General features: G+C 40.5%; 1 protein-coding gene across 1 annotated transcript in view; it reads left to right on the top strand.

The window, feature by feature from the left end:
• The window catches only part of MYBPC3 (myosin binding protein C3), a 122,407-nt gene that overhangs the window by 90,307 nt on the left and 16,640 nt on the right, over window positions 1-15,460 (top strand). Inside the window, exons 26-28 of the mRNA XM_054026533.1 lie at window positions 1,739-1,906; window positions 5,053-5,141; window positions 15,249-15,444. Of these exons, the coding sequence (XP_053882508.1) occupies window positions 1,739-1,906; window positions 5,053-5,141; window positions 15,249-15,444 (453 nt within the window). The remainder of the gene's footprint in view (window positions 1-1,738; window positions 1,907-5,052; window positions 5,142-15,248; window positions 15,445-15,460) is intronic.

The raw sequence follows: 15,460 nt of genomic DNA, 5'->3' as shown, positions 1-15,460 counted from the left end.
AACACTTTCACTGCAGCTTTGACAAAACACAAAGAAAGTACCAATGTGAGATTTCTAAAGATAGCTACAGCACTCGACCCAAGGTTTAAGAATCTGAAGTGCTGTCCAAAATTTGAGAGGGACAACGTGTAGAGCATGCTTTCAGAAGTCTTAAAACAGCAACATTCCGATGTGGAAACTGCAGAACCCGAACCACCAAAAAGAAAAATCAACCTTCTGCTAGTGGTATCTGACTCGGATAATGAAAATGAACATGCTATGAATGGTCCGCACTGCTTTGGGTAGTTATAGAGCAGAACCTGTCATCAGCCTGGACGCATGTCCTCTGGAATGCTGACTGAAACATGAGAGAGACATATGACGCATCTGGCACGTAAATATCTGCAAGTTGGTGACAACAGTGCCATGCAAACACCTGTTCTCACTTTCAGGTAACATTGTAAAACAAGAAGGGGCAGCATTATCTCTTGCAAATGTAAACAAACTTGTCTGTCTGAGTGATTGGTTGAACAAGAAGTAGGACTGAGTGGACTGGTAGGCTCTAAATTTTTACAATGTTTTATTTTTGAATGCAGTTTTTTTGGTACATAATTCTACGTGTGTATGTTCAGATTTCATAGTAAAGAGACTGCACTACAGTATTTGTGTTAGGTGAATTGAAAAATATGATTTCTTTTGTTTTTTATAGTGCAAATATTTGTAATAAAAAACAAATATAAAGTGAGCACTGTACACTTTGTATTCTGTGTTGTAATTGAAATCAATATATTTGAAAATGTAGAAACCATCAAAAATATTTAAATAAATGATATTCTATTATGTAACTGCATGATTAATTGCAATTTTTTTTTAATTGCTTGACAGCCCTAATTTACACTACAGCACTACAATGGTGTAACTGCAGCGCCACAGCTATGCCACTGTAGTGTTTCTAGAATAGACATACCCTTAATTAAATACCAGTTACCCTAATCTTACTTGATACCACATGTCTATGGTTATCAAAGTATTACTGCAGCAAGTCTAGAATCCTCATGTTCGTGGTATCTTCACAACATCACCATTATCATGTCATCAAATCAACTACTGCAGCAGCATCATAATCATAATCACCACAATCATTATAGCATCAACATGGAATAATGGAATATAGAATCTTCTCTGTTACCAGTCACCATTGACAAAGCAGCTGTATCTCCTAAGGTCACTGCAGTACCACGTTACTATGGTGATGCCATGTAATCTGTATTAGGTTTTTCTAAAGTGTCTTATCGCCCTAGTATCTGTTCACTAATGATAATCACTGCAGAGTTACCAGAATCACTGTTACATCATCACAGCCTGACAACAGTGCTCTTAGCATCATGACTTCTATGCTGTTAGTATTACTGAAGAAGAACTAGAAATTCTGTCCTACTGCCAACAACTTGTAAAAATGCAGAAAAAAATGGTGATAAATTCCATTATTTGCACTATTGTTGTTAGAAGCATGTTTCTGTCACCATAGTATCTGAGTACCATATACATAGTTAAGGGATATATCAATTTCAGGAAAGAATTAACTTAACTCACTGCCTCCCTGTTAGAGCCACTCCCTTCCACTTTTATAAAATCAGTTGCAAAGAAAGCCCTCAACAGTCATCACTAAACTTCCTGAAGAGACAGTCCTAAAAAAACTAGAGGGGACTTTAATTTAGAAAGTTTGTATTATTTTAAAACAGAAACCCTTTACTTGCAGCTACGGAGTGGGTTCCAGCTCTTCAGGGTCTAACTGAGAGAACATCTGCACTCATTAAAGATCTGGTCACCGGGGACAAACTCTACTTCCGTGTCAGGGCTATAAACCTGGCTGGTGAGAGCGAACCAGCACTAACCAAAGAGCCTGTTACCATCCAAGAGATCCTGCGTGAGTATCTGGAGTGAACAAGTATCACTTATCTATTTCCTTTAGGACAATTCTAATAATGTCCTTTAATGGAAATTATGCAGTGTTGTTGTAGCCATGTTGGTCCCAGGATGTTAGAGAGACAAGGTGGGTGAGGTAATATATTTTATTGGACCAATTTCTGTTGGTGAGAGAGACAAGCTTTCCAGCTACACAGAGCTCTTCCTTAGGTCTGGGAAAGGTACTTAGAGCGTCATAGCTAAATACAAGGTTGAAGAGATAGAATGTGTGCTAACTACTTATGCTAAACTAAGGGACCCTCAGGGTGAAATGGCCCGTTAACATCCCAGTAGTAATAGGACAAAAAGGGGGTTAGTGGGTTAACAGATTGTTATAATAAGCCATAAATCCAGTGTCTTTATTAAGACCATGATTTTTTAGTGTTTAGCAAAGTTAGGAATTTAAGCTCCTAGGTTTGTCTTTTGAAAGCATGCATGTTTCCTTTGAGGATGGGGACTGATAGGTCAGATAATAGAGTGATCACTTTGTGGAAAGTTTTCAGAGTAGCAGCCGTGTTAGTCTGTATCCGCAAAAAGAACAGGAGTACTTGTGGCACCTTAGAGACTAACAAATTTATTAGAGCATAAGCTTTCGTGGACTACAGCCCACTTCTTCGGATGCAAGAAGTGGGCTGTAGTCCACGAAAGCTTATGCTCTAATAAATTTGTTAATCTCTAAGGTGCCACAAGTACTCCTGTTCTTTTTGTGGAAAGTGTTCACCCACAGTTAATATAGTGTTTTTGTCTTTTATACTTTTCCTGTGTGACTTCATTCGAGAACATAGTGATTGTCTGGTTTCAATCACATAGTTGTTATTGGGACATTTAGTGCACTGGATGTTGTGGTAGGCATTTATAGGACCAGTGGATCTTAAAAGGTGCGTTGTGAGGGGTGTTGATCATTGTAGCAGTGGAGCTAAGTCCGCAGGTTTTGCTTTTGTTGTTCTGGCAGGATCTGGTGCTACTTTGAGTTGGTGTGTCCTGGTCTATGGGGAGCCTGGTTCTGATGACGAGCCTGGTCTTCAAACAACCCTCCAACCTCTCTGGGTGAAATGAGACAATCACTGTGCTCTCAAATGAACTTACAGAGGAAGAGGATAGAAGACAAAAACACCATATCACAGTGGGTGAACACTTTTCACAAAGTGATCACTCTACATCTGACCTATCACTCCCATCCTCAAAGGAAACCTGCACAACACTTTCAAAAGATGAGCCTGGGAGCTTAAATTCCTAACGTTGCTAGACACTATGGCCAGGTCTACGCTACACACTTACTTCAATATAACTATGTCATTCAGCGGTGTGAAAAATCCACACTCCTAAGCAATGTAATTATACCAACCTTAACCCCCAATGCAGACAGTCCTATGACGGCGGGAGAGCTTTTCCCGCCAACATAGCTACCATCTCTCGTGGAGGTGGAGTTATTAAGCAAAGAGGAGAGCTCTCTCCCATCAGCTTAGAGCATCGTCACCAAACAGTACAGCCACACCAATGCAAGTTTGTAGTGTAGACCTTCCCTAAAAATCATGGTCTTAATCAAGACACTGAATATATGGTTTAGTACAACAATCTATAATCCACTAAACCTCCTTTTTATCCTATGATACAGAGGTGTTAACAGGCTACTTCACCTTGAAAGGTCTCTTAGAATATGTGCTAACTAGTTATGCTAAACTATCTGTTGGCCTTGTATTTAGCTGCGACTCTCCGAGTACCTTCCCCAGACCTGAGGAAGAGCTCTGTGTAGTTTGAAAGCTTGTCTCTCTTAAGGGAGAGGAAATTCTGGGATTGGTAGGGTAAACACTTTCTTTAGAGTGAGGACAGAGCGCAGGCATTCTCTCGCTTGAGTATAACTCTGCCTATATTCTAATACTAGACTGTTCTCTCAAGTTGGTTCTGAACTATTAATTTGTTGATTCTGGAAACGTACAAGGGAGGTAACAGGATCTGGACCATAGTCAGTATATTTTTATTCATATTTCAGTTTTTAAAATGTTTACATTCTGCATCCTGAAATGGTTGTGGCAAAGTCTGACTAAGGGGCGCTTTATTTATTTAATTATTTATTTATAAGGAGTATTCTGGAAATAGATTGGTATGTTAATGCCAAACATTCACACTCCTGCAAACTGAGGCCAAGGACTCTCTGGATAAAAGCTGTTATCTGCACTTGCATGTCCTACTTCGTTAGTTACCATCCTATCCACCACTCAATAGCAATAGGTTCTAATTCATTTGACTGCAGTCCAAACGATATTAAGAGCTGTTAACTGAAGATTCCTCACTCTTAACTCACACAAGATGCCTACCAGAATCGCACTAACAATAAAATGACCTAGTGTAATGAACTAGAGTTACAAAGCATCCAAAAACCAGACAGATATGAGAACAAGTACTCCAAATCCAGGCTTACAAATTCATTCTATAGATAACTGATATGGTTGAGGGAAGGAGAAAAGGTAAGACAGAGTGCAAGAAAAACTTAAATGAGCCCAGATTTGAAAAGACAGAATACACTTTGCAATAAGATTCCCACTTGTAAAGGAAAAGTAAGCTGCCACAGATTACTCCCTTGATGCTGAGTACTGAAGTGCCACTCCTTCCACCGCTGGTCACAGAGGTGGTGTTCAGCGAATCCACAACAGCGATGCAAACCCAGTGACTGATGTAGTGTTGGGTGGAGGATTGGAGGATCTGTGCAGCAGCAGTTTCCCAGTCCCTCAGCCAAGCCTGCCCATGCCCTGCCCCCTTGTTGCTATGTAAATGGGTACCCAGTGGAGCTGAGCGCCACAAAGAGGTGCATATACTATACAGAAATCTCCAGAATCTTCCTTCGTGCAGTGGAACTGCAGCGGTCCTGCTAGCAATTGATCCTGCAGAACTGCAGAAACAAGGGCAAGAGTTGCTGTTATAGATGACTATGTATAGGAAACTATCAATTTCCCCAACAGTATAAGTAGCCTTCACTCTGATTTTCTCATGCTCACAAGCACTTTGTATTGATTCCCAGTGTTAGGTATAAATTCTGTCTCCTTTGGTGTTTTTCCTTCATTTTCCTAACATTTCAAATAAAGACAGATGTCATATTTTGGTTATCGACAGAACGTCCCAAATTCTGGCTGCCACGCTATCTACGGCAGACTCTGGTGAAGAAAGTAGGAGAGACAATCAATATTGTGATTCCCTTCCAGGTATGTGATTGATTCAGTTTTGATGTGGTTCTCTTTAGTTGCTTATCTAACAGATTATTTTTTTCCTTACCCAAGCTCTCCTGCTGGCTGGCCACTGATTCCTAAAATGATGGGCTCATGTGACCTTTAACCTAGAATCAAATGTGACAGTAGTCTTATATGGTTGGATAGTTTACAGTAAATAAAGCTGAGATAATCAGCAAGTTAGGCCAGTCCTCACACTAGGTCAAATTCAGTTTGTTCACCCAACAGTTCTGAAGAAACTCAAATGTGAAATTGCAGAACTACTAACTGTAGTCTGTAACCTATCATTTAAATCAGCTTCTGTACCATATGACTGGATAATAGTTAATGTTACGCCAATTTTTAAAAAGGACTCCAGAGGTGACCCCAGCAATTACAGGCCTGTAAGCCTGACTTCAGTACCGGGCAAACTGGTTGAAACTATAATAAAGAACAATATTGTTAGACATACAGATTAACATAATTTGTTGAAGAAGAGTCAACATGGTTCTAGTAAAGGGAAATCATGCCTCACCAATCGACTAGAATTCTTTGAAGGGGTCAACAAGCATGTGGACCAAGGGGATCCAGTGGATATAGTGTACTTAGATTTTCAGAAAGCCTTTGACAAGATCCCTCACCAAAGGCCCTTATGCAAAGTAAGCTGCCACGGGATAAGAGGGAAGGTGTTCTCATGGATTGGTAAATGGTTAAAAGACAGGAAACAAAGGGTAGGTATAAATGGTCAGTTTTCAGAGTGGAGAGAGGTAAATAATGGTGTTTCCCAGGGGTCTGTTCTGGGACCAGTCTTATTCAACATATTCATAAATGATCTGGAAACAGGAGTAAACAGTGAGGTGGCAAAATTTGCAGATGATACAAACTTACTAAAGATAGTTAAGACCCAGGCAGACTGCGAAGAGCTACAAAAGGATCTCTCAAAACTGGGTGATTGGGCAACAAAATGGCAGATGAAATTTAATGTTGATAAATGCAAAGTAATGCACATTGGAACGCATAATCCCAACTATACATATAAAATGATGGGATCTAAATTAGCTGTTACCACTCAAGAAAGAGATCTTGGAGTCATTGTGGATAGTTCTCTGAAAACATCCACTCAATGTGCAGCGGCAGTCAAAAAAGCAAACAGAATGCTGGGAATAATTAAGAAAGGGATAGCTAATAGGACACATTACCTCTATAAATCCATGGTATGCCCACATCTTGAATACTGTGTGCAGATGTGGTCGCCCCATCTCAAAAAAAGATATATTTGAATTGGAAAAGGTTCAGAAAAGGGCAACAAAAATGATTAGGGGTATGGAACAGCTTCCGTATGAGGAGAGATAAATAAGACTGGGACTTTTCACTTTGGAAAAGAGATGGCTAAGGGGAGATATGACTGAGGTCTACAAAAATCATGACTGGTATAAAGTAGATAAGGAAGTGTTGTTTACTACTTCTCATAACACAAGAACTAGGGGTCACCAAATGAAATTAATAGTTAGCAGGTTTTAAACAAATAAAAGGAAGTATTTCTTCACACAATGCACAGTCAACCTGTGGAACTCCTTGCAGGAGAATGTTGTGAAGGCCAAGATCATAACAGGATTCAAAAAAGAACTAGATAAATTCATGGAGGATAGGTCCATCAATGGCTATTAGCCAGGATGGGCAGGAATGGTGTCCCTAGCTTCTGTTTGCCAGAAGCTGGGAATGAGCGACGGGGGATGGATCAGTTGATGATTACCTGTTCTGTTCATTCCCTCTGGGGCATCTGGCACTGGCCACCGTCGGAAGACAGGATACTGGGCTAGATGGACCCTGGTCTGACCCCATAGGGCCGTTCTTATGTTTGTTTACAATAGTGTAAGTCTAGAGTACATCCACTGGAGTCAATGGATTTACTCCCAATTTATATCAGTGTAACTGAGCAAACTTTGGTCCTCTGTTCACAGATCAGATAGCAAGCAGTGAAAAGCAAGGAGGGGTCCAATGATTTAATGGAGAGAATCAAAATAATGATCCAAAACAATGATTCAGATCTGGCTTCATGTATTTAAGATATATATGGTAGTTCAAATTCAATTGTTTAAATATATTTTAACAAAGGATTTTTTGTTGTTGACAAACAATTTTATGTATGTCCCTCCTGTTCATTTTTGTTCTGGTAAGTTATTTAAAACTGAGTGTTCCTGCCCTGCGTCATTCACGATACATTGTACAATCTGCACAATGAGTAAGACAAGATACCAGCTTATGCTCATGCAATTAAAGATGTACTATAATGCCAGGCAATAGAGTTAAAAAGTTGTGAGTGCACATTTAAAGATATTATATAATGAGGCAGTGCTGTTATTTAATGTCCTCAGTTTGATGGCTTTTACTACAATCCAAATTTCACACGCATGCACATGCACTGCACTCTTTATCAGAAAAAATGGCACATATCTAAAGTAAGATTTTTAACCCCCATAATCCTTTTTGATAGTATTAATTATGTGCCAGAGCTTTGTATAGGCATCTTTTTTATTATTTAAATAGAAATAAATAATCTGGCCAAATTACATTAAAATATCACACTTCCTTAAGGACTTGCTTGGCAAACTTCAAATTTCTACCCCCTGCTGCTGAGGTATTAACAATGGGTTAAGATTATTGTTTCCCTCTTTCCTCCTACTGAAAAACCAATGAACCATTTAAAATCAAATTCTCAATGCAAATGTGAAAAATTTGGAAAGTGACAAGCAACTAAAAATGGGGGGTTATAATGTAAATGCTTATTCCACCTTACCTATAGTTTTCACTACATGCTCCAGTTGTAATAAATAATATAAAAATATTATTGTATCATTTCACATTTAGGACAAAATATTAAAGAAAAAGACAACAAAAATCAATCATGTTAATTACATTTAATTTAAAAAGAAGTATTCAAAAACATCTTAGGGAAAGAAAAAATCCACACAAATTTCAATATCAAAAGTTTATTTCATACAAATAATTGTCATCATTCATGCTGGATTTGACACTGACATTCTGTGTGATCTTGGGCAAATAATTTGATGTTTCTCATTTTCCTCATCTAGAAAATGAAGAAAATGAAACCCCTTTAGTGTCAGGGGTGGGTGTTTGTGGAGATTCATTCATTAAGGGTGTAAAGCATTTTGAAATCATCAGATGGATGAGTTAGAGATATGCAAAATATCATTTCAGTAAGTTAGAGAATGTGTATATGTAGTACTTATAAAGTGCATATGTTGGGGATGGATGGGAAGTGGGAGTACTGTATATACAGATGAGTGGAATCTATGTAAAGTACAGTGTGCATGTGTTATAGCTTGTGGTTTCCAGATTATGCAAAGGTGCATATATGCATGGGGGTAGGGCCAGTGCAAGGAAGTTTCGTGCCCCACGCAAAACTTCCACCTTGTGTCCTCCCCCCCCCCCCCCCCCCGGCGGCAGCTCCCCCTCCCCCCAGGGAGCCGTGCGGCAGCTCCTCACCCCAGCTCACCTCTGCTCCGCCTCCTCCCCGAGCACAGCGCCCCCGCTCTAATTCTCCTCCCCTCCCAGGCTTGTGGCGCCAAACAGCTGATTGGCGCCGCAAGCCTGGGAGGCAGGAGAAGTGGAGTGGCCACTGCGCTGGGAGAGGGAGTCTGAGCCGCACGTGTCAGCATGCCACCGTCAGCCCAGCCCAGGAACTCTGTTAAAAAAAAAAAAAAAAAAAAAAAAAAAAAAAAATTGGGGGCACCGCTTTTTTGCGCCCCCAAATCTTGGCGCCATAGGCAACAACCTAGTTTGCCCTAATGGTAGCACCAGCCCTGCATGGGGGTGTATCTATTCAATGAGCAGTGGAAAGTCAAAAATTTGGAGCAACTGTGATATATCGTGTGAAGTTGAGACATACGGAGTTTATGCCTTATGTCTGAGCCGCATGCTTAACACCACTATCATGAAATTAAATACTTACCATTGTTTTTTCTCAAGTCCCTCACCCCTAAACTTTCTAAAGTATTTTTTTCCCTATGTCTAGCCACATACAGAATGCAACATTTTATAGGGCAGACAATTTTGAGTTACTGTTACTGACAAAGTTGAGTTACTGTTGTTAAGTCTTTAAAACCTTTTTAAATTGAAAAAAGATATAATTTTGCTGCTGTGATAACTCTCAACAGCTGAAGGAGTTTAACCACAAAAATTTTTTTTTGGTCTGAAACCAAGAGTGGAAAATTTCAACTCAAAAGAATTCTTGATAAAGTTGTAAGTGAAGCTGATTTGCAACCTTAACTATAGCTCTCACTAAGGTAAAAAGCTCTGGAGGAACTTATCATATTTAGACTACAATACCCAATTTTTATCACCTTTTCTAAACAAACAAAAAACAACAAAAGGAAAATACAAATAAAGATTGAGAGGTTTAGCTTCTTCAGGCAGGCTAAAGAAATTAGGACTGTACTTGCTAAAGAAGAGGCACTTCAGCAGAGAAGACTGCAGTCTTCAAAATGCAAAAAGAGATTTGGAGTACAGAGACAAGCCTTTGAATTAATGCTAAACCTCTGTGAATAGAAGACACAATCAGGAATTGAGGAGCACTGTCTGATCGCATTGGAAGTCAGAATCCTGTGTTCTATTCCTGTGACCGAGTCTCTGACCTTGTCAAAATCACTTATTCTATATGGGCCTCTGTTTACCCATCTGTAAGGCTAAGATTTAGTCATGGATATTTTTAGTAAAAGTCATGGACAGGTCACAGGCAAACAAAAACTCACAGCCAGTGACCTGTCTATAACTTTTACTATAAATACCCATTACTAAATCTCTGCTCTTAGGCCCCATTGCTCTGGGGAGGTGGGAAGCCTGCTTCAGCAGTGGGGGCTGTCTGCCTCTGCTGGCTCGCTGCTCCGAGGCCAGCGGGGACTGCTCTCCCAAAAGCCTCCAGGACCACCCCCGGGGTCTGCTGCTCCAATCGCCTCTGGGACCGCTCCTGCTCTGGCGCTCTCCGGGCCGCTGCTCCAGCTGCCTCCAGGACTACTACTGCTTGGGCGGTCCCCAGAGCCAGCTGCTCGGGTGGCCCTGGGGTCAGCCGCACCAGTTGCTGCAGCTGCGGAAGTCATAGAGGTTTCAGAAAGTCATGGAATCCACGACTTCCGTGACAAAATTGCAGCCTTACCCATCTGTAACATGTGAATTCTACAATTCAGCTACCTTATAAGGGTATTATGAGGCTGAATTAACGTTTGTAAAGAAATCTGAAATCCTTAGATGAAAAATGCTAGAAAAGGGCAAAAGCCGAGTAATTAGTAGACCATGTCTTTTCTTATAGAGCACCGTAATCTTTCCAAAATTAACTAGACAGGTTCTAGAAGGAGTATTATGTGCTATTAGTGGGGACTCAAGGTATTCCTTAGCTGCCTTTCTGCCCATCATATATCTGTGAATGCTAGTATCTAAAAAACATTGTTAAAAAAAAAAATCACTTTTCCGTCTCCCTCCAGTAAAGGCCCTGAGGCTCTTCTGGTGTGCCATTCACCTACTCTGCCTCTCACTGTTCCCTCCAAGATTAGATATTGCTCATTACAGAAATCCAATCCTCTGGGATATGAATTAGGAACATGCTTTCTATGGGTTCATGCTTTTCACAGTCTATAAATAAGAGTATCAGGATATGAAAACCAACAGTGCAAACATTTGCCCTATTTCATTAGTCACTATAGCATCTTAAATAAGGGGTTATAATAAAAGTGCCTACACAACCATACTAAAATGACAGCAATTGCAAGGTTAGATTTTTGAGAGCACTTCCATAGTAAGTTTCTATTTTGAGCTAGGTATACTTTCAGAAAAAGCTACTAAAATTTCTCATGGCTGTTCTTTACCGAAAAAAATTAGGGACCGATCTATTGCCTCCCTCTAGTCCCTTTGAGCTATTCCATTTTGCAAACAGGTTGAAAAACCAGCCAAGGACCTGGCCCTAAATGTTTTGGTAAATAATAAATAGGAGATGTTTCAGTCCAAAAGGTAATTGTTTTCCTTAAAGTTATAAGTTTCTTTAAACAAGTCCCCACCTTGCCAGTTAACATAATCCATGGCAGCGGTATTATATGCGAAGATCTTGAGAGTGATAAAATTCAACTGAGGAAAGAAAGATTTGCAAGTTAAACTGGATTGCTCTGAGCTCCAGAACTTTTAGGTGTAGAGAGGATTCTTTGTACCTTAAGTATCCTGGATAAACACTTCACATTTGGGTGAAGGCAACTGGCACCCCTTCCCTCTGCGGCACTAGTGAGTGAAATGGGACACTTTGCATACCATCTCTGGTTTGTCCTTTGGAACAAAGATGAAAGTACTTTAATGAACCAATTACTTGACTGTCCATGTTATCTTTGTGAAGGTGGAACACAGTCCCCCTTTAAAAAGAACAGGAGTACTTGTGGCACCTTAGAGACTAAAATTTATTTGAGCATAAGCTTTCGTGGGCTACAGCCCACTTCATCGGATGCATAGAATGGAACATATAGTTAGGATATACACACACACATATATATATATATATATATACACATATACATATACACACACACACACAGAACTTGAAAAGGTGGGAGTAGCCCTACCAACTCTAAGAAGGGGGGGGAGCAGAGAGGTCACATAGATGCATGAAGCCATATGATCCAGGAGCCTTTGCATGCCCTACCTGTCTTGTTATGGGCATATTTGAGTATTGGAGATGACGTTCAGGCTAATCCACAGGCTAGATATGAATTTAAGGCTGTGCCTCTGAACTCCAATATTTCAGTAAGCATGAGTGTTGATTTTGGTAATCTCAGAGTCCCAGAAACTGGAACAATTTCCTGAACTGATGAAGCATCCTGAAAAGATTTGCCTTAAATCACCAGGGATATATGTGGACTCCCACTCTTCTGAAATGGATTGTTATTACTGTTGAGCATTTGGTGAAGACCTTTGGAGCTGTGATATGACCAAATGGAAAGATCCAATATTGATACTGTTGATTCTATGAAACGGAGATACTTCCTATGAAACAGATAGATGGTAGTGTGGAAATATGTGTCCTTAAAACTGAGAGCAGTGAACCAGTCCTGCAGATGTAGGTAGAGGAGGATGGACAGTAAGAACTTAAGATGAGTAAAAAAGTATACCAAATGCCTAAAATCCAGGATAAGACTTAATCCTCCCTTCCTTTTGAGAATGAGAAACTAACAGGAATAGAATCCTTTTTCATATAAGTTGTTTTAAACTTCTTCTATGGCCCCCAGTTGAAGGGAAGAGGCCACTTTTTCTTTCAAATTTATCCTCAGAAGGGTCCCTGAAATGGGATGGAGAGGGAGGGAAGCAGCTATGGACTGGAATAGGATGAATAAACCTCGTCTTGTAGGTTGAGAATCCACTGGTCTGAGGTGATTCTATTCTATGGCAAGAAGAAATAAGGCATTGCAAAATGGGGAAGAAAATGGAAGAGATCTGTAAAATGGTCTAGTCCAAGGCTCTCAACCTGACCATCAAACTTACTTCTGGCAACAGCTAATGATCCAGAGGACAGAGTAAAGATCCTATTCCTAGAATAGCATGGTTACTTTCCAGGTGGCTCAGCAGGTGTATAGTTTCTGGCCAGATCTTTGCCTGGAGGTACTTGTATCTAAAAGAGAACTTCTTTGTAGTGGCAAAGAAAACCTAGAGGATGCTCTTGAGTCTCTCAGAGGAAGCAGAGAATCATCTTGATTTAAAGACCTCAGGACTTTCAAAGCACAACTCCTCAATGGTCCTTCTGCAGCATCTTGAGAAGTCTGGAGGACTGTAACTCAGAGAATCTTTCCATAGTTACTGCAATGGCAAATGAGAGAGCAGCTTGTCAGAGGAATTCACTGCTGCCTGAAAGGAGTATGGGATGTTGGCAGACCAGGTACCAGCTCATGCCAACACCCTTAAGCCTCACTGAACACTTCCAAATGCATAGCTGGAAACCAGTGTGTTAGCATTTTTAGAATAGATGTTAAGTTTCTAAGAATGTGTTTAGTGTTTGGACTTTATGAAATGCTTGTGAGTTGCTGCATGCACTAATATCACTTATAATATCTGTATCCCACATTATAAGGTAATATACGTAAGGTGACCAGACCGCAAATGTGAAAAATCGGGACAGGGGTGGAGGGGTAATAGGAGCCTATATAAGACCCCAAAATCGGGACTGTCCCTATAAAATCGGGACATCTGGTCATCCTAAATATACAAGTGTTTGCTATGAAGCTGGAAACCCCACAATCAGGAGAGAAGCATTACCACGTGTGAAATATTAGTTTACCATTAGAGTTATCTCCGCATGCCTTTTGTTGGGCAGGGCACCAGAGAAACGACTGTGGAACATCAGTGAACAAAAGACTTTGTTCCCCCCACACCCATGAAGAGAGGACATGCACAAACCCTCATTCCATCACACATTGAACTCTGGGGGAAGGGAATAAATATCCCTGACCAGAAGGAACTGCATCACTATACTGCTTGGAATTTGGAGAGGGCAGTATTTCTAAACTTAAGCAAGTGATCCTCAAGCTGTTTAGCTTGGGTTAGCCCTAGAAGACGTCTAGAGGTTGCATATTACAGCACCTTCTATACCTTTTAAAACCCAAGACTGTAATTCATTAATGTGTATGAATACTTGCTTTAACCTCGTAAATAACTCATTTTTCCCCTAGTTAATAAATTTGTAGTTAATTATAGGATTGGCTACAAGCATTGTCTTTGGTTTGAGATCTGAGGTACAATTGACCTGGGGTAAGTGACTGATCCTTTGAGACTGGAAGTAACCTGACTATTGATGTGATTTTTGGTGTACGGGAACATCTATCACAAAGTAGGCTTCCCTGGGTGGCAAGATAGACCACAGTGCCTAAGACAACTGTCTCACTCCATGTTAAGTCTGGTATAGTGCTTGAGGAGTTCACACCTCATACTTCATTGGTGAAATCTAATTATAGAACACACAACCAGTTGGGGGTTTGTGCCCTGGTTCTTGACAGACTGCCATGAGGTTGGCACACAGTTCGTGAGCCACTTCAGACAGCTTGACAGAGTGCTTTACCACCAACTGTCCTTGTGAGACTGTCTTTTACTGACTGATTTCTGGTGTCCTCGAGCAGCTGATCAAGAAGAGGCAACCAGTTTGTCCCAGGTGAATAAATCAGTTAACCAGCAAACCTGGTAGAACTGTGGATTGTAATGTGCCTAATAAATATGGGTTCCTGCCCAGAAGTTCTAGGCACCTGGAATCTTTATTTCTAGAGATGTACTTTGGAGGGCCAAATTGTTTGATATTTCTTAAACTGCAGAAACAATAAGAACCCCAATGTAGGATTTAAAAAAAAAAAAAAAAAAAAAAAAAAGCACCCAAAGCACTTTTGAGGGGCTAAATATCAGCTGTCTTGGAAGTGGCTGATATTAATGGATGTGTAAGTTATAGATCTTTTATTGGCTCCAGAATGTCTTCATTTATGGGCATAGCCACTGTGCCTGACTGTTTGGAGCGAAGTATATCAAACAGTTTGTGATTTGTCCTGCACTACCAAAATTCTAGATCCAAGGATGCTGTAGTTCTGGGCAAGAGCTTCTGGAAGGCCTTGAGAGCAACTGGAGATGGGAGTCAGGGACTGGCGGGGGGGAACAGTAGCTGGAGTAACAGCCTCAACAGAAAGCACATGGAGGTTTCTGTTGTTCATCTTCCACATGCTCTCAATTTCCTCATCCTCTAAAGAAAAGGGGCATTGAGATAGCTAGCTCTCCTAATGAATCTAAAGGGAGAAGGTAACTTCAGCCTTTTGTCAGTGTTTGTTCCCAGAATGACTTTTGTTAAAATGGGGTATTATATCTCCATGGCCCAGTCAGAACATGGTGCTACTGATCCATGAGAATGGAAGAGAAATCTCTGGAGGGGCCCAGGAAATGGGGAAGCAGCCAAAGAATCATACGTTCATCTATCAGTACAGCATCTGAAATTAATTCTTCTATTTTTCTAGACCAAAAAAAAGACCCTGAAAAAAGCAAATCTGTTGTTGTCCAGAGAATAAACATGCTCTTTTCTTCCTACAGGGTAAACCTAGACCCAAAGTCACTTGGACAAAAGATGGTCAAACACTAGACGCCAAAGAGGTGGGAATTCGGAACAGCACCACAGATACTATCCTGTTCATTCGAAAGGCTGAGCAGCACCACTCAGGGACATATGAAGTGGAAGTTCAGATAGAAAACATGAATGATAAGGTTGCTATTACCATGCAGATAATGGGTAAGAAAATTGTGAC

Source organism: Malaclemys terrapin, chromosome 4 (genome assembly GCF_027887155.1).
Source record: "Malaclemys terrapin pileata isolate rMalTer1 chromosome 4, rMalTer1.hap1, whole genome shotgun sequence".
NCBI lineage: Eukaryota > Metazoa > Chordata > Testudines > Emydidae > Malaclemys > Malaclemys terrapin.
This window is presented reverse-complemented; position numbering and strand designations above follow the sequence as displayed.